This window comes from Harpia harpyja, chromosome 12, assembly GCF_026419915.1.
Source record: "Harpia harpyja isolate bHarHar1 chromosome 12, bHarHar1 primary haplotype, whole genome shotgun sequence".
Lineage (NCBI taxonomy): Eukaryota > Metazoa > Chordata > Aves > Accipitriformes > Accipitridae > Harpia > Harpia harpyja.
In genome coordinates this window covers 40,380,182-40,399,708 of record NC_068951.1, presented here as the reverse complement: position 1 = coordinate 40,399,708, position 19,527 = coordinate 40,380,182, and the positions used below count along the sequence as shown (strand labels likewise).

The window sequence follows — 19,527 nt, the reverse complement described above, 5'->3', positions numbered from 1 at the left end:
AGTTCTGTGCACACAGTAAACACATTTTATGTGCTCAGACTTGAAAAGCTGAGTGAAGGTCATTTTTAGCAATGACTGCTCTGCAGCTCCTTTGTCATGAAAAGCTGCAGCAAAAGGGGATAAAACTTGCCAGAAACTAGTTTGTACTGCAATGACAAGTGTATCTGTGTGTTTCATTCCTAGTCACAGTGATTTTTTTCTGTTTGCTTTAAAGTACAGCTATCGAACTCACGTTTCAGCCTGGGTTAGATCAAGCCATAGGTTAGCATGCTGGCATTTCATAATTTGGACAAAACCCGGACACAAAGTGTGCTGTTTGCACGCTGGTGCTGAGAAGGTCCCTGATGGTGCGTGGTGGCTTTCAGCTTGCAAGTGGTTTCACACTCCCTGATGTACCCAGAGCTGTTAAAGGCGATGTGGCAAGGAGCGGTTGTTTTACTGAGGTGAGATATTGTATCTGATCCATTGGAAGATTTCCTGACCTACAGAATGAATTCCACTGGATTTTATTTTTTCCACTGAGTGTTATTGCTTCATGTATTTTATGGCTAGAGCATGCTATTATGATCCTCTTGACTGACCTTTCAATTTATCCTAGGCAGTAGGACTTCTCTCATGATGCCCAAGCTGGGGCTGAACTAGAAAGACTTTTAAAAGATGTCTAGTGATCAAGAATTCATCACAGCCTGTAAAATAATTGCTGCAATCCCTGATTAGCTCCATTACTAAACATGTATGCTGTATTTCTGGCCTGAATTTTATTGTGGGATTTTCTTTTGCTTTTCTCTGGGAGGCTGAGGACCCCTGTCTCATCAGGTGGTTGCCTCTGTGCGTTTTCCTAGCCCATGATCACTTCTTTCCCGAGCTAACTGTAGCATGAACTTTCTTTCTATAAGCCCAGTTTTCCCATTATTTGCACCCTGTTCCCTGAACGGTCTCCAATATTTTGATGAGTGGTTGCTAGACCTGGTCATAGTACGCCAATAGCTGTCTGGCTGCTGCCAAATCCAGAAGTGATGTAACTTTTCCCTTTGAATTTGTATTTTCACTCTGTTGGTGTGGGAGACTCTTTGCCACAGCATCACGCTGGGAGTCGTGCTCTGTGAGCAGTAAAACCGAGAGCATTTCCTTCTGCCATTCGTTCTGTACGCCCACAAGGCTGGAGCAGTGGACCATCTCCAGTTTATTTTTAGGTCACATGAACGCATTAATTCCTTGATTTAGCAAAGCATTCAGCATTCCCTGTATCCCAGAAGACATCCTATGGCAATGAGGACCAGCCACATGGGTCCGCCTTCACCACCAGCTCATCTACCAAATGGGACCGCAAGGTCTGGCACTAAGCGACGCGTGTCGGGCAAAGAGGTCAGAATCGTTTGAGGTTGAGCAGCTACAGAGCAGGCAGTCGGGCAAGGTCTTGCGTGGTTTGCCCTTAGCCTTTGCAAAAAGGTCCTTGGAAGAACCGAGGAATTGCGGTTTGAAACACGCCAAGCCTGAGACGCTGGCAGGGAGCAACGTTGGCCGGGGAGTTGTGGGAAAGCACAACCCGTCACTGCTAGAGCAGTGGCTGGGGCGAGTTACGGAGATTACACGCTGCTATTGTCAGCCAAGCCTGAAGTCTTACTTGGAAAGTTGATCTTCAGTCAAGTAACTCTTGTCTGAAGTGAATAGGCCCTTGATTAAGGACAGAACAGGCTTTCATTAAGACTTTCTTGGCCTATTCATGTTAGATGTGAACTTGTTATGCTTGCTGAAGTAAATATTGCATCCGCTGTGAATACTGGCTCGTACAACGCACAATAGGAGCCCTTATTCTGCAGCTTCTCGTTCTGGGCAGAGTTTTGTTGTCTCTCTGGGCTCTTGCTGCAGCCACAAGTTATCCAAGTGAAGCCCGGCAGCCTGACAGTAAACAAAAGGACATTGTCAAAGCTGCTTAATAAACATGCTCTGTGCCCAGGGGCCTGGGCAACAGCAGGGCCCACAAGCCAGCAGAACACGCGAGCACCTGTTTAATTTCATTTGCAGCCAGCAAATTGCTGAAGCAAAGGGAGAGAAGTAAGCAGCAGCTTATTTTGGTGCAAAGATGCTGTGCTGGTAGGTCGCTTGTACCTGCAGATGACTTTGGAAGTGGCTTTTTCCACACTGTAAGTGGGGCAGAACGGAGTCTTGTGTTCTCCGTGTCTCCACAGGCAATGCTGTATGCATCAATGTAAATGCTTGAAGTGTATGGCTTGCTATAGGTGCGAGAGATACTGTGAAAAAGACGGAGCCCTTTGTATTCTGGTATGTACCTGTACCTTCAGAGTTAGTAGTCTTCCTCTGCCAGGGAGGAAGGGCTCTTCTCCCGGTTTGAGTGGGCCCAACGTGGACAGCAGGGATGGCTTCCCCCACCATGGGGTGGGCAGGAGAGAGGACAACGGGTCCCATTTGTGGGAGAAGCTTGTGCACAAAAGGGCTTGGGCTCTCCCTCCTCCTCTTTCACAGACCCGTGTTTGATAAAAAAGGCTAAGATGCGTTATTGCCCTAGCTGGAGAAGGACCTCGGTTGCAACAATGATTTAAGGAGCACATCTACAGAATGCTAAAAGTGCCACTAGTGCTAATGTTGGTCCTTACCCTGCTCCACTTCCCTGAAAATGCCACCGTGGCTCCAAGCTCCCTCCCGCTCTCTGCCCGTCTCCACTGTGCTCTGTTGAGTATGAACACATCATTAGGGTAACTACAACAAACCATCAGACTTGTGAAAGATCAGTAACTATATTCTAGTTTATTGACTGCAGTCAAGTTTTATTATGCCTCAAATAATTAAATACTGCAACTGTGACATTAAAAATACAGGCCAATTTACCAAAATAATTGTATTCTGAAGATTATGTACATATTATACATTTTACAGTATCACGTAAACTTTTTTTATACATAAGGTAAATCTGATTTATGGTAACTAGAAAACCCAAAGTACTTGCCGACAAAAATATCCCTATGAAACATAAGCAGTATGTCTGGGACATTAGGAAAATTGCAAAGAATGGAAACCAACTATAAAACATAATATAATTGAGTTAGTAGAAAAATGAATTAAATTACATTCATATAAAAAGTTAAACTAAAAACATTGCTATGCATCATCATTAAAAAAAGGGAAAAAAATCTCAAATGTTCTCCTTTTATATATTAACACACACTTTCACGGGGAGCTACTGTGCGCCTCATTTCCAGCAATGGGGCATAGCCTAGGAAATCCAGATTCCCATTCTCCTTTTAACATATATTAAATAACTAGGGTCTGTACCAATACAAATATTGTATATATTCATGCACTGTGATTATGTTCATAGTAGCCTACCAAGGCACAATTTTTGTGTGGTTCCCCCCCTGCCCCTTACGTTTTGGCATGCAGTGCTAGAGATGTTTGCTGTTCAAAAAAACTTCTGTAGGATTAGTCTCTAGTCTGATTTTCACACTAGGGGACACAGAAATCCTTCCAGCATAGACTTAAAAATAAATAAGTAAAAGAAGGTAAAGGCCTTAATTCAACATCTTGCACCAATCATGTCAACTCAGTTAACGTGCCTTAACTCTTTCTACAGTTTCCAGAAAGCATGTCACTGAGGTGATGTAGTTATATTTCTCCGGTCAAACATTTTATACATTAACTAGACCAACAAAATTGTTCCTTCTGTAAATCTTCATTCATGTGACAGCTGTAGTGTTTTGATTTGGCATAACGGATCTTCAAGTCTAAATTGGTTTCTAGCTCGCATCTCATCTCGGCATACCACCATTTGCATTATCTGCTATGTAGTGCATGTAATTAAAGTACCTAGGTATGCTCATTAAAATAAATGCATAATTTAACTGTATATAAACAGCTGCCAAAATTAACAGCTGTTAACCTGGCTGTATTTTGAAGGCTTGTAGAACTTGCATATTTTATAACTGTTCTGCACCATAAAAGGCCTGGTCCTGCAGATTGCTAGGCATGTGCTTATCTTCAAGGATTTGAAGAATCTCATGAGATAATAATGAATGAAACTACCCCTGGGCCTCTACGAGCACTGCAGATCGTGCCTTGGACGGGTAGTGTGGCCAGCCATTAGTCATAAAAGTTGTGTCAAGGAAGACAATGAGAGTTGGTGTGACTAATGTCAACTGGGTTTAGGCACTAGATATATTCCCTCAAGTGTTGAATGTATCTGAAATTAGACCCAACACCTCTGTCAGGCTTGGACAAAGTAAAAGTGTATTCCAAGATGGCCTTTATAAAACATGCCCAGCATTACAAAAAATTAAACCTATGATGTCTGTTTATGTACAGTTTTAATAGAAAAGAAATCCTAAGCTAGAGTATCAAAATACCATATTCATATAAACATATGAGAGCATCTAATAGAAAAGTAAAAAGTGTAAAACAAACTTTTTTTGGAAATTAAATATCCTAAAAAAGTTGTGTTTTTTTTTAAACAAACAAAAACCAAAAAACCAAAACACAGGAACTTGTGTGCTAAAAAAAAAAAAAGAGGACTACATCTCCCCTCGTCTGCGAGTTTTTGCTGCAACAGCTCGGCCTTCCTCCTCTTCCTCCTCTTCCTCCTCATAATTTTCTTCATGAACTTCTTTCTGATTGTTCTCTTCTTGTATTTCTTGATCTGCCCCTCTGTTATTCTTTTCATCTGCCTGATTGGGGGCAGGGGGAAACAAAAAAACCCAAAACACAGATTCAGTGCAACTGCCAGTTTCCTTATAGTTTATTTTAGGGTGATGAGATGAAGTTAAGGAAAAGGAAAAATGACTGTCAGCTGGGGTTGTTAGTGCTGATGGACAGAAACAGGAAAAGATTTTTTCAAAGTCCTCCAGGCAGCAAGAATTGATGTGGGGGTGGAAGGATGAGCAAAAGGAAGTTGGGACAGCATGAAATTTTAAGGTCTTTGATTGAAAGCAAGCTACAACAATTATTACATAATGTCACTGTGACATGATTGCAGTTATGTTAAGTGTTTAATCGTGTCACCGAGTTTGTGGGTTTACACAGTACTTACATTTTCATCATTTTCACCATATGGCTCTTCAGCATTGCGTTCCAGTTCTCGTCTCTTCTCTTCAGTCAAATCTTCCTGGATCTACAAAGCACAGACATGTTCTGTGTATTTTAATGTCCTTTAAAAAAGTAGCCTGTGGTGTAAATGTACACATTTTCACAGCTACACTTTCACAGAATGAAGATTCAAAAGAAAGGGAGGAGAGGGCATGGAGAGGTTAAAGGAGGAAAAACCCCCCAACAAACCACCACCCAACAATTGGGAAACTTGCTTCCTCTCAGACCGTACTTAACTTTTAACTACAATTTTCACAGCTAACACATTTAGATTTCCATTCCATGTTTTAACTTTACATACATATTATCTTCTCCTTGTCCTTCATGGTAAGACTGTTGTGACATAGCAAAGAGTCATTACTGACACTTCCACCGCCCCCCCCGGACTCCTAGAACTATTTCAGTTCTGAGATGCAAGGTAGGTATGTAATGGTAACTTTGTCCACATTTTCCCAGCAGTTGAGTGATCCTTCTGCTAATTGCTCCTGGAAAACCACAAAGGAGCAAGGGGGGACTGGGAGTGAAGAATAATCTCTTCCAACTCTATCCTTGAAGAGAGCAGGCCACACTGACTCTGTTTTCCAGGTGTTCAGATCTTGATCCAGCACTTCTTTTATGTCAGCACTCTCCCTCGCTTCCATGTCCCTTTATGGATTTGAGAGAGGCATGCTTTTTGAAGTAAACTTGATTTTCTTTTGGACAATGCTGTTATGCATATCTGTTCCAAATGGTGTCCTGCAAGCTGGGTAAGATGCTTCTGTAAGGCTATACAGCTGTCCCCATGGGAAAAAAAAAAAGCTGTTTCACCTGGCTGGGAAGCATTCACCACTCAGTGCTGCCACAAAGAGCAAGGATGAGACTGCTGCTTTTGACAGGGCTCCCTGCCTCTAGCAGCTGCTATCACCTTCTCCTGAACAACAGCAGCAACAGCCTTCTCAACATCATCGGTAGCAGGAGAGTATATTTAGCAATCACTTTGGACCGGAGACAAGGCTGCTTGTGAACAAGTTCTCTGAGGTTAGGTATTGCTGCCAGCAGAAGGGCAGCCATCAAACCTGGATTGCTTTGAGCGATATATGGGAAAGATCTGAACAACAGCAATGTATAATATTTGAGTCTACCTACTAAAGAGACTACTCCTGATTACAGCATCTTAACTCTTTCTTGATTGCTCATTCAATCACTGTTCACTCTTTAATACTTCCAGTAAGCATGCTGGTCATAGTCCCTTATGAAACATGTATTAAATTACTTCCTGTAAGCCAATGAGCAGTTGCCAAAGGCCAACTATTCCCCGTTCCTAATGACCTGATTTGATTTAAGCTACTGTATTTTGAACTGGTGAATTCTAAGTGTGTACCAGCTAATTTAGACAAAGTGTTCCCCATAAGGGAGTAATGAGTAGCTGTTTCTATTGCTTTTTGTAAATCATTGTGTATGAAGTAGAAAATAGCAATTGATTAGGTATGTATTGAAGAACTGCAGGGCAACTTATGCTAGCACATGCATAATGAGCATGCCATTCAACATTCAAAAGAAAAAGTCCCTTCCCCTCCTTTTCTCCTCCAGTTCAAAGCAATGTGCTAAGAGCTTCCTGACTATTTGACTCCACGAATAGTAGGGGTTTATAGAACTTGGATTGCTTAGCAGGATAAATCAAAGTCAGAGCTAAAGAGCAAGTAACTGGCCAAGGAAGCAGTTTGCCCAGAACAGCAGTGTGCGATTAGAGATGCAAAGTTGGGGTTTTTTAGAGACCTGCAGAGGGCTTGAGGTTTTCAGGAATTTTTCCTTTTGTGAATGGCTTAATCTTTTCAATTATTGCACAATTAATACCATGTTGCATGGAAGACTAATGGATTGCAGCATATGAGTAATACTAGATGTGTCCAGAAGTGGACAGCAGAGTAATGGCAAAGACTTCCTAGGTTTCACGAAGTCAGGCAAAGTGATTTGGCTTCATCTTGCAGTTACAAAAGATACCAACGTTGAACATGAATGGAGATGTGCTATGCTACCTGAGTCCACATATGCCTTATGTCTGTTTTCTTACCTCTTCTTCTCCCTCTTCCTGGTATTGTTCATCCACATTATCTTCCTGCTGGTCAGGATTTCCTGCCATCTGCAGAAAGATCGTATAAAAATTCAGTTCTGTGTGCATGCCTATTAGCTTTAGAAGACTGAAGGTTAAAGCTTCTTGTTCCAGAACTAAAACTTTATGTAAAGCTAAAGTAACAATAATAGCATAAGAAGTTATAGTGCTTTCATTAGCATTAATGATAGCCTGGCTACATGATTTAGAACTGCCCTAAATTAAAAAATAGACAGCAGAATGATTATAATAAAAATCACTTCACAGAATAAAGCAAGACTTTCCATACTAAGCAGGAAGACAATGAAATAGTCACACCATTAAAGACTAATGACATAAAAATACAGGTTCTCTCTCCCTGGAGGAGTTCACAGTTTAAACATGGTTGAAATGCACAGCATTCACTGGAATGGCCATAGAAGGAAAGTGATGCCACTGCTTACAGTTGATTGAGCGTTGATGGCATGGAAGCGGCACAGAAGGGATTTGTGCAAAGACATGATTGTATGAATGGGTGTTCTTGCAGGGGCTTGTGTGAAGGTAAAACACGGGCCCTGAACTATGACACTACAGAACCTCACTGACTGGAGCTAGTGATGAAAGACATACCAGTGTATCACCAGGAGTATGGCTTAAAAGAGATCTTTAGAAGTCAAAGTTCAGTGTTCTCTCACCAAGCTGTGCTAAACTGTCCTTAAAGAGAACCTACAAATGTTTCCTTTCCCTTTACTGACCACTAGGTGCTCTTCCATTCCTGGATGTCCTTGCTTCTGACTGGTTTGCTTGTGCTTTTCATTTTCATCTGGTAGATTTTCTTCTCTCTCTTGCTCAGCTTCCTCAAATTCATCTTCTCCCTGATTGTTGGGGTCATCAGCAGGATTCACATCTTCCATGGCTGCCTTCTGTAATTTTCAGAAGTGAATGTTAAATACTTACTTTTATCTCACAGTCAAATTCCATTTCACTTGAAAGCTACCCCTAGCATGAGCTATGTTAGAGCCAACTCCACACCCACTGAAACCAGCTGGAACCTCTCTACAGGTGTCAGGGGTCAGTAGATCAAACCCTAGCCAATCCACAAGTGTCAGCTCCTGAAAGAAAAAGTACTTCAGCACTGAACGCAGACAGAACTGCAGTATGGGTATCTGCTAGAAAGCGGACTGAATCTGATTACTTATTTCACATAGGCTGTAGAACTCCTTTTGTTTACTGACTATCTGACAACAACAATGCCTGATAAGACCAGGTGCAAAAAAGATAAGAGTTTAAATGCTCAGGGCTCAAAAGAGCTGATGTGACCTTTCTGTACCAGTCTGTCCTGCAATATTGACCTTGTCTATGTCTATAATAAAACAAAAGAAAACAACACTTGCTCTTCATCATACTTTGCCATTCAGAAAATGAGCATTTTCTTTCTGCTTATCATTCAGTAAAAGCATTTCTGATATCTTCATAGCTGACAAGTTAAAGATCCTTTAGAAATATTTACTATACAACTCTAATTTGCTGAGGGGGAAGGGAGTAAAGATGATATGCTTTATGTTCCACAACGCCAACTAAGATGGAACTTGGGGGAAGGTGCAGGACTGAATCTCCTGCATCCAGATCTCTTTGCAATCAATATCATGGCTGTGTTCAGTGCTGAGGTATGTCTTCTTTCAAGATCTTGCACTTCTGTACTGACTCCAGCTGGTTTCAGTGGCTATTCTGTTGGCTCTTACCCTCTTAACTACTCATAGCATAAAAATACTGTCACCTCTCTTTTTGACTGACCACCAAGGAGTTACTCCTGTTATTTTTTTTTTTAATCCAAGTTTATCTGTTCAAGTCCCAGCTAAGTCCAAATCTTTTATACCACCTAAAGCACGGATCAAAGGAATGTAGAAAAACAACTTCCTTCCAACAAGGAAGCTTTTTTTGAGTTCTTCCCAAATCAGTAAGGACAACTTTAAATAGATCTTAGATGTAGTTTTAAACTGTCAAACTTGTCTTCCTAGCAGACCTCTGGTTCATCTTATTTCTGTAACGTGCAATTATGTTAGATGAGACTTCTGGGTTTTCACTTCAGTAACGACTGCAATCCATAGCATCTTAATTCATACTCACTGATTCATCAGCCTGCTGATTTTCTTCTTGATGTTCTGGTTCTTGCTGTTCATTTGGATTATTTTGATCATCATCTTCACCTTCATCCTGGTGGTGGTTGTCACGTTCATAAGCTGACAAATTTTTGACATTATTACTGTATTACAGCAGTTTTTAGTTAGCCTTTTTAAGAGCCTCCTATATACTAGCTTCCATACGTGCTTTTAGCAGTAGGCAGCTTTTACCTAAAGAGCCTACCTAAACATATAATGCTAACAGAATTGTTTTACTGCTAGTAGGATACTGACAGTGAAAGATTATACAATTTGAAGAGATCAATCAAAATCATAGGCAGAGCCAGGAATGTAACCAAGATCCACAAAGCCCTATCCTAGCAGCTCAATCACAAGGACACTTTTCCTTTCAGGAATGTGGATATGATCTTTAGTAATTCCTGTATTTCAGTCAGTTCAACCAGTGTTATGTGAGCTTCTGATTTTAAATTGTGAGTTTATATTTCACTTGAATCCAAACTGGGTATGAAATGAATATTAAAATCTCACAGGGAACCTGCGAACATGGTAGGGTAGGGACATACATTTTATCTTACCTCCTTCCTCTTCCTGAATACCTTGCTCTTCTTCCCCTTGTACAATATCATGGTCCATGTTATCATAATGAGCCTGTTGGCTAAGAAAATTAAATGCAAATACATCATTTTGGTTTCAAAACAGTGTGGTTTTGCTTTAATAAACAAACCATCCTACTGCATCTCTGCCCCTCCCAGCTCCTGCCGGAATGGGTGCCAGTTTAGCTTTCTATTACCTAGTATGTTTTCACATCACCTTTCCTGAAAGAAGATAAACTTCATAGAACAAAGACTTTCTTGTCCTACTATACTAACTTCTGTGCTTGTATTTCTCTATATATCAATGGGATCTGCTTTGTATTTTCAAAACTCCTAAGCTGGTATATTCCATAATCAAAGCACAAATACTATGAACTGAAAGCAAAGAACCTCTCAGATAAAAGGTCTTAAAGACAGATTACATGGATCAGTTATTCTGTTGAATATGCAGTTTTAGCTTTCATCTTCAAAGGGGTTTACTTGTGTGGTTGTTCTTGCAGGACTAGTATTTTGACTAGCAATTTATGAAAGGTGCTCTCATACCAAAATCCTTCTAGAACATGGGTCAAGTTAATAATTAATATTTCAATGTTTCAGCAAAGAAAATTCAATGGGCTTAAGATTCCAAAAGACAAAAAATTGTCACTAATAATTTTAAACTAAGCATAAGGGAATACGATAGGGAGGGTAAAAGGCATGTAGAAGCTACAATATCATGAATGTAACTGCATTCACAATAATTTTATGACACTAACAGGGTGTTGGTTTCTCCTGAAATCATGCTTTTGTCTCTACAGTGCAAATAACGCTAGTCACTCTTGTCCAGAAAGTCCTCATGGAATTACTTAAAAACAGCATCTCACATTTAAGAGGAACTTTAGCTTAGGTACTTAATGCATATCTGATGCTGGAGCTCCTCAGTACGAAGAGATCATAATTGCTGCTTAGCAGAAAGTAATTACTAATTTAAAGCAAGCTTTAAGACAAGGGACATTGTATGCCAGAAGCCCCTAACCTCTCCCAAGGAGGTGCATGGCAATGTACGCTCATTACTCCAGACTTCAGAGGCTTCCATAGCAAGAGGAAAAAAACCTTAAAATAGCAATCAGATTTATCCTTGGAAAGGAGGAGATAAGGCTCACTGAATTTAGTTTATGGGCAGTCTAGGTTTATAGTGTTAAACCACCCTCTTTTCAAAGGCGGTATGGTGGAAGCCATAAAACCTAGAGCACAGAGCATGACAAACTCATGTAGAAGGATTTAACCTTAGCTGGTTTTTATAGAGTTTTTCTCCTTGTTCTGCCTGTTTCTGCAGTTGAAGCTCTTTTTCTTGAAGCTGTTGCTGCCGTAATAGCTGTCCTCGCAGTCTTTGCTGGTGTAGCGATTCCTGATGTTCTCGTAGCTGATTTGCTTCCTCTGCTCTTTGGGCTGCAAGCTGTTGCTGCTCTAGTTGTTGTTCATAAGCTGGCTTATGTCTTTTTGTTACAGCTTTTGTTGACGTTATCTGTCAAAGAAATGTGTTAGTCATAGATTAATCATAATTTCAATGATCAGAAACAAGCATGCAGAAACCTGTGACAAGACAGATGCTACATGCAGTAGGCAAAATTACAGCAAAGTTATTTTAAGTTTTCTTGTCTCTGCTTAAAATTTAATTATTTTTTTGAACACAGACTGGAAGTGTTGGTATGTTTGTGGAGGACATGGGGAAAGAAGAGGAGATGCTAGGAGAAGCCATGCTTTTCTTACACATCAATAATAATAAAATGCCCCAATGTATTACCAGTAAAAGGAAGTTTTGATGGCTGACAATTAAGACAGCGAATAAGCTTCCACTGATTTAACTGGTAATTTCAGCAGGGGTTGCTTTGAGCCTTAAGTGAGACACTGCACATTTTCTACAGCCAGCAGTAACTTAAAACTAACTCTAGTTTTACAGCTTAACTTATTACTGCTGTTGTAATCCACTGCATCTCTTCAACAATGGCTTCTCGTCACACTGGAGTTATACAATTAATCTGCTATAAGAGTGTTTGCAAAGCCTAAACTGAGATCAGTAAAATGTATTTTCCACTGGAGATCTGATCTAGAATGTAAATCCAGGATTTGCTGGTTTTATTTAGAGCTGCATAGACCAAGACTTGCCACTGCTGCGCACTGATTTCCCCTGGCTATTTTAGTCATGTTCATCTTGCAGTTAAAATTTCCTGTCAAATGACAGCAAACGTTTAGATGGAAATGTGTTTACAGAAGGTAGTTGTATCTGACAAGGAAACACACTGCAATTTGCTGACATGCATCAAATTAGTAAGGCAGGACAGCTCTCCAAAGTGCTGAAGCTAAGTCTCATTCTGTCGTCTTCCCATCAGCTACCACAGGCCTCAAATTTAAAGTAGGAGATGGGATTCAACCTGACTGCTCTTTTTTTCCATCTGTTGCTTTTTATCAGCAGAATTAATGTTCATTAAGCTGCATTTGGCAAGCCCTGCAGTATGTGTGTGCTGAAGTTGAGCCTGAATCCTATGCATCCAAGTGCTTTGAATCCCAAATTTTCTATAAACATGACACTGATTTTTACCTAGAAATAGGCAAGTGTAATACAGGGCCAGCAATGATAAGAGATGCCTCCATTTAAACAGCAAATCTAATAAATTAGTAGAGAAGAAAAGAGCTCCATACCTCTGAATGGAGGTGATCACCCAACATGTTCGTTTCTTCTTCTTTCTGTTCCTGTTTTTTCCACTCATGCTCTTCTGGTACTTGATCCTGTTCCTCCTCCAAGTGCTCAGGCTGACCTGCCTGCTCCATTTCTTCCTCTTCAAGTTCTTTTTTGCGTTCCTCTTCAACTTGATCAACACGTTGCTCATCATCCTCTCCAGCTTCTTGTTGCTCCTGAATATTTAGTTCTTTGGCACGCCGGCCCTCGTTAGCTCTTCTTTGCAGATGAAAAGGCTCAGCTCTGTCGTCTTTTTCCTGGGTATTTATTTCTTCTCTCTCTTTTGGCTTCTCATTCTGCAAAACATACACAAGATTATGTGTGCAGAAGATATTATGGATTTCATATTTTCAAGAGAGCCAAGGACCAGATATGGATGCGGTTATTCCAGCCTGCAGTAGTGAAGCTGTTGTCAGGAGAGCCAAATACCTGCTTTGGAACGAGCTACCCCTCCTATGAAAGGTGTTGTAGAATTGCATCACAAAGAAGATTAAGCCTCGTTTTATCTGAAGTGGAACAAAACCATTACAATTCCATATCTACAAAGGAAGCTTTGTATGTTTATTTCCTGTAAGTTCTGCTGGCCAAGAACTCTTGTAAAACAAAACCACAACTAATATTTTAACTTCTAGACTTTACCCACAACTTCTGTTTGTTTCTTTTTGAACAATGGATAGTGTGCCAATTTTAAATATACTGACTTAAGTGTGCCACTGAAACTTTATAAAACATGTGAAAAGGCAATTTCTTCAGAACTTGTTAAAACTTTTCTGTTCCACGAGTCATCTAAAATTTGAGAGACCACTTATTATTCAAAAAATTAAGATTTTTAGCAACTTTTTAAAACAGCTTACATAAATCAGTTTTAAGTGCATTTATAGTCATGTGAGAAAAGGTCATCATGAATATAGTTTTCCACTACTCAATAAGATTAAACTGTTCCTTACTACTTCACTCAAGAACTGAAAAACATGTACAATTAAACATACACTTCTATTGGAACTTAAGCATGTAGCTAGTATTTTGCTGAATAAGAACCATTTCTTATAGCTTCTGTAGCCAGTGAGTACTTTATACCTCCTTCTGCTCTTCAGCCACAGCTTCATGGTGCATTGGGAGGTCACTGCGGGGAGACGGTGCTCGCACGTCTGGTTGCTCATTTGGTCGTTCTAACTTCTCAGGCTGTCGGAAACTTGGCATTTTGTTGAGCGTGTCCTTCAACTGTTTGTATTCCTCCACCTGGGACTAAAGTCAACACATTAATTATAGTGTGTCCAAATCAATTTCTTAACAAAACGTAGTCACCTTGGAGTAAACTTGCTGGCAAGACACATAGTAGAGAGACTCAATATTCACATTAGAGCAAATATCAGGGAGGAGAAGGGACGGAAGCTTTTAAAATTGGTTGTTTCCACACGCTAGATAACATTGATTCATCATGATCTTTTCAGCCAAAGTGCACATGCATACAAAGTATATTAGAAAAATCTCTGTGGGACAAAGATGAAGATTTGTTTTATTCATGCCAAGCAGGAGAACTGTCAAAAGGGGATGATGCAGTTTGCCTGGCAGACTAAAGCGAGGGAAATCGAGAGCACCACAACTTCTCCTTTACTGGTAGAAAGAAGTGCAGTTCTTTCAGAAACAGTAGTTTTAAAGTATATATACACATTATGAAAACACCAAATCCTCAACATTTAGACAGGTGTTACACAAGACAACAGCCAATGTACAGAACTGAGGCAAAGGAAGTCATAGTACACTGTTGGTGAAAAGCAAGGAAAAAAAAGAAGGAAAAAAAGAAAAAGAAGAGAGAAAATGTACATTTCTAAAGTCTTTCTGAAATGCAATAGTAAAATGTTGTAATTTGATTTGCTGTTTAACTTTGTACAAGATCAGGATACTTTCAAAAAGCTCTAAACTGCAGTGTGAGAATCCAGACTGGTTGGTACACCAGTCCCTGTCTCTGCAGCAGACGTACAAGAAAGATTATCCCGTAAAGTAAAATTTTTGAGATGGACAGGATTTATAAAAGCTGACTAGCTGCATATACAAAAGGTGGTGCCCCATGAGAGGGTTTCTCTGTTGCTCCAGGGGAGGTGGTGGGTGTGTTTACTACCCATTTTGAAGTCAGAGGTGTATCTCATAATCCTTTTTAAAATTCAGGTTAAAAAAGGGCTACAGTTTCCACTCAGTGACTGTGTATGTCATTTTGTGTGTTATGTGGTATCATAGCAATCAATAGTACAGCAGACAGGCATGATGCATTGATGTACAATGCATAATACTCATACAAAACAATATCCACAGTGCTACAGATTGACATGATGCAATGCATAACAGCTCCGAAGCTAGACGCACCTCGAAGCATCTTCAAAAGACTATGGCATCCATTAAAACAGACGGGCCTAAAAGCAAAGCAGAATGCACAGTAATTACTCTTGTCATTCCAGAGGGATACTTCTGCTTCCTGATTAACTGCTGGAGAGTCCAACAAGAAATTTTAGAGGAAAAAAAATAGTATTTACTTAACATAAGACTAATAAGCAGGTCTCTTGATTTTTTTTTTTTTTTCCCCCCCTACTCACTGACCATGCAGAGACACTAATATGCTAGGATATTTAAACAGCACACAGCCAGATCAGAATTCAAGTACTCCGTTCTGCTGCACGACTCGCTAAGCTGAACACTGTGATTCAAGGCCATAGCTTAAAAGGTATTAATACTGGCAGAAAGACAGGGTTTATAAAAAAATATAATGAATCTGTCTGGCTGTTTGAGCTATGGAAGAATACAAAGATTACAATGCCTTAAAGATTCAAATGACAAATTCATTAGTGCAATATTGACTACTGATATTTAATGTCTAGGATACACTTAGAAATCGAGGGGTCATTTATTGAGCTGTGTTTCTAAGCAATAATCCCTTGTGAACTTTCTGTAGCTGGTTTGTAGGAGAAACTATGCAACTGTGCTACATACCTTCTGTTCTGAAAGAATGTGCAAGACCCTTCTCTTGAAGGAAAGGTTCTCTATATGATAAATGCCACATTCTGATTGCAGATAGAAAGGCTTTGTGTGACACAGGTTTTCTAATTAAAGAACTGAATCAATGCCAGAAGTATATGGAGCTTCCCTTTGGATTTGGTGAACCTTAAATCAGACCCTGCATCTGCCCTTGTGGAATTTCAGATGTTAGCAAATACATACCAAGTAGCTAATGTGGCCAGTGGGAGAAGAGCTTAAAAGTAGCTGCCAGCCTGTTTTAGTACTGGAAATTAAGATTCTTCATATATTTAGTCTATGAGGGACCTTCCTGGTCTTGCCCTGTTTTTTGAATATCTACACATATGGATATGCACTGCAAGCAGAAAAAAAAAGATCCAATGCTTTTAATGCTGCTAATGATTTTGTGGACCATGAAAATACTTAAATGAAGAAAATTCATCAGGAATAAAAATAACTTCACACTGCCTCATTGCCTTTCCCTTTGATCTTTCACCAATAGTCTTCCTCTGCTCCAACGTTACTCCTGCTTTCAGATTCCCTGTGGGCCACGCAGCTTGTACTGGCACACCTGACTGAATCTGCAATAGTCTAGCAAAGTTTGCACTTCATGGTTAGTTCACTTGAAAATGACATTCAAGAAAGGTAATGCTGTTGCTTCCTTTTAATTAATTTGAGTTCCACCTGGAGTTTACATTCCTCCATATATACTCTACCTCTGTCGCACTGATGTATACAGCCTTATAAATCTCCCAGTCATACACAAAAAGAGACTTTATGGTCTATACCAGCATCCAGGTCTTCATAAGTGATACATGTGAATGTCAGAGTATGGGATGTTAAACTAAGAGAAGTTCTATCAGAGAAGACAGAGAAAGAAAGGTATTTGACAGCTCTCATGGAAGCAGAGATACTCTTCTTATCAGTAATACATGCATTCTTGGGCCTATAACACAGCTTTTTATTTTCTGACAGCCCTATGATTTGTTGCAGCTTCTTTTTAAGAGCAACCCTTTAACTCATGCATTTCCCTGCAGTGTGCAGCATGGCGCTAACTGCAAATTCCCCATGCGAAAGGCTACATGCAAAACATTACAGTCAGCTGAACTAGGAGAAACAAGTTTTAGGAAGGTTAGAGCCAGTAGAAGCTGCTTTCCTTTCTGACCTGTGCAGCAGCTAGTGCACTCTTGTGGTCTTCCAATGTCACTACAAGCTGGTTGTGTTGGGAGAGTAAGTTCTTATGCTGTTGCTACACAAAAAGAAGAACATTACATGTTTCACATAAAGTTCATTCTAAAGGTAAATTAGGTAGCCTGGGGGAATTTTGAACTAGGAAGATAATTCAATTTATTTCGAAAAGAAAATCCTGAGTTGGAATGACAGCATTTATTTATTTAACATGGAATGCATATTAGACAGAGAAAGCGAGCACGCCAGGAAAGAAAATTCAGAGGCCAGGATTTGCTTAACAAATAAAGTTAAAAGTTGGAGTAGATGTTGATGAATGTTTAAAAAAAAAATAAGAGCTGGAAAACATTAATTTCAGCAAACTTAGTTTGCCAAAACACAATTCATAACTTGCAAAATCAAACTTCCAATTCCAATTTCTATACTAAATACTTCTCTTTTTTCTTTTTTTTTTTTTTTTGTTTTTAAAAAGAGCATGTACCTAAATTGCAGCAGGCAAAAGACAAGAAATCCAGTTCAGCCATATTCTTCTCCTTTTTGCCACATAATAGAAACTACAAGTCTTCAGCATAGCCCATTTCTGGCTTGTTAAAACTTGGGAGAATTTTTCTTTTCTTAATGGTCTTGGAAGTTCTCCTCAAAACAAAGCCTACCTTGACATCTTGTAGCTGGGTGTGAATGTCTTGGTGAGCTTTTCTCAACTGTCTGTTCTCCTCCCGTAAGTTATACAGGGATTCTGTTTAAAAGAAATTACATAGAGAATTTAAACCCGGTCAGATTTATACTACTAGATTAAAGGCCAAAATTAAGACTATAACACAAACTACATAAAGTCCTACACAATTGCTACAGTAAAAATGGATTAGAGTAATTGTATGGTTTGTTTACATTACATCTCTCCCCAGCCCCATAAAAAGCTTTACATTTTCAAGCAGAAAATTTCATATTAGTGCCCCCAGTCTGCAACTGGAATTATGCATCACTGTTCACGCTAGGGACTGCAGACGGCAAAATTCATTACAGTAATCTGAATCTTTTAAAGGCAGAGAGGAAGCCACCCTCCTTTCTTCCCCCACATCGCATCTGGTGAGTGAGAATTTTATGTCATAGGACTAAGCTATTCTTTTGGAAGAGGTGCCCAGATGGCCAGCATACTTAAAAAGCTTTACATTCTGGGACCAGGGAGAGGGGCTTCTCTTCCCACTTCTTACATTATGTTGATGTGGAATATTGCAAGCAGACACAGGCAAGCTCTTCCCACACTCCAAGCTGCTAGGCAGCAATCCAGCTCAGCCCAAGAGCTAGCTGTATGACTTCATTGGTGTGGTGCCAAGGCAGAACCCATAAACACAGCCTCTGCCTGCAAAATACTGTGCAGACAAAACGGCAGACAGCTCCAAAACTAACTCACTCATGTGTTAGTGACACACAGCAGAAAGTGGCTGAAGGCCCTTGATGGAGAAAGCCTCATCCTTTTGTTCTATGCAATTGTGTAATTAGGATTGAAGAGGTCCGCAAACTGCAAAGAATCTCTTTAATAGGAAACTGGACGCCAAGAGTAAAAAATTAATACTTCATCATCCACGTACACAGATGCAACATGTTTCAGAGAAGCTGATACATATGAGAAAATTAGGTCTAAAAATAAGGTATGTAAAGTCACTTCATAAAGAGGCACAATTAACTCTCTGATAGAAGTGGCATTCTTAGAGTACCCTTTTTTGTAAATGAAAGGCAAAGAGGCACGTCTATCTTTCCAGGTTTATACAAGTCTTAGAACTAAAAATGAAAGACTGGATAAGCCATCCTCTGACAGTTGATGGGCTTTTAAGGGCTGTGTTTCTTACTATTTCTCTAGTCTAGATAGAAACACAAAGTGCACATATGAATTCAGAAAGAGGCCACAGAAAATCATCAAGAAAACGTAACTTATCAGGAGGGATAAGATGCATGAATGACCTGTTAGTGAGAACAGAGATGATGCCTTTCTGTCTCACATCACACAAAACACAATGACAAATACACATTTTAATATAGACAGCCAGATACAGGTTGCATTTACCCTTCAGCTTAGAGATCTCCTGCTCTTTTTCCTGCTGCAGCTGCAAGTATCTCTCCTTGTGATCACTGAATGTTCTGCTAAACTCTTCTCCTTGTTTTCGGTGATCTTCCTCAAGGTCAGCATGCTGTTTCTTTAGTTCTTCATGTTGACTCTGCAAATACCAAGTTGGAAACTGGAACAGTTCTGTATCTGCATATCTGGCTAATATTGTCTTTGGCAATTTGTTAAATAAGTCCAGATGAATAGGAAGCGTTCATAACAAGAAGTTTATTATTCAAAGCATGCATATTGCAGCTCCTCTCAAACACAGAATGATCTCTGTGATGAGCAGTCTCCTGTTCTAGGGCTATGTCACCTCACCCTGCAGTTGCATTGTCCCATTGGGAGCTGCTGAATGTGTCTAAGAAATTCCTTACATGCCAAACTATGTAAAGTCTGATAAGTCAGCATACCATACAAGTAATTGCATTTGATAAGATTAAATTACCCACTGGGAAGCCTGACTAAGAAAAACTGCAGTAAATCATCTTTTAACGGTACTGTTGTAAGAGGAAGGCACCATCGATGTACTGACATTCTGGAGCGAATTACCAGAAGCCAGTGAGGCTGTATCTCCCTGACACAGCAGAATACCAATGTCCTGTGAAACTGGGTTTCTC

General features: G+C 39.9%; 1 protein-coding gene across 3 annotated transcripts in view; it reads right to left on the bottom strand.

Annotated features, from left to right (window-relative positions):
* Positions 1–2,737: 2,737 nt before the first annotated feature.
* The window catches only part of GOLIM4 (golgi integral membrane protein 4), a 34,873-nt gene continuing 18,083 nt past the window's right edge, over positions 2,738–19,527 (bottom strand). For 2 of the 3 annotated variants that reach the window (XM_052803679.1, XM_052803677.1), the window contains exons 5-16: positions 18,869–19,019; positions 17,460–17,542; positions 16,784–16,867; positions 13,690–13,857; positions 12,576–12,908; positions 11,162–11,400; positions 9,879–9,958; positions 9,290–9,402; positions 7,918–8,085; positions 7,145–7,213; positions 5,039–5,119; positions 2,738–4,676 (exon numbers count right to left, since the gene is read on the bottom strand). In XM_052803679.1, coding sequence (XP_052659639.1) covers positions 4,524–4,676; positions 5,039–5,119; positions 7,145–7,213; positions 7,918–8,085; positions 9,290–9,402; positions 9,879–9,958; positions 11,162–11,400; positions 12,576–12,908; positions 13,690–13,857; positions 16,784–16,867; positions 17,460–17,542; positions 18,869–19,019 — 1,722 coding nt within the window. In that variant the 3' untranslated portion in view covers positions 2,738–4,523. The remainder of the gene's footprint in view (positions 4,677–5,038; positions 5,120–7,144; positions 7,214–7,917; positions 8,086–9,289; positions 9,403–9,878; positions 9,959–11,161; positions 11,401–12,575; positions 12,909–13,689; positions 13,858–16,783; positions 16,868–17,459; positions 17,543–18,868; positions 19,020–19,527) is intronic. The other variant, XM_052803678.1, reaches the window with a different exon arrangement.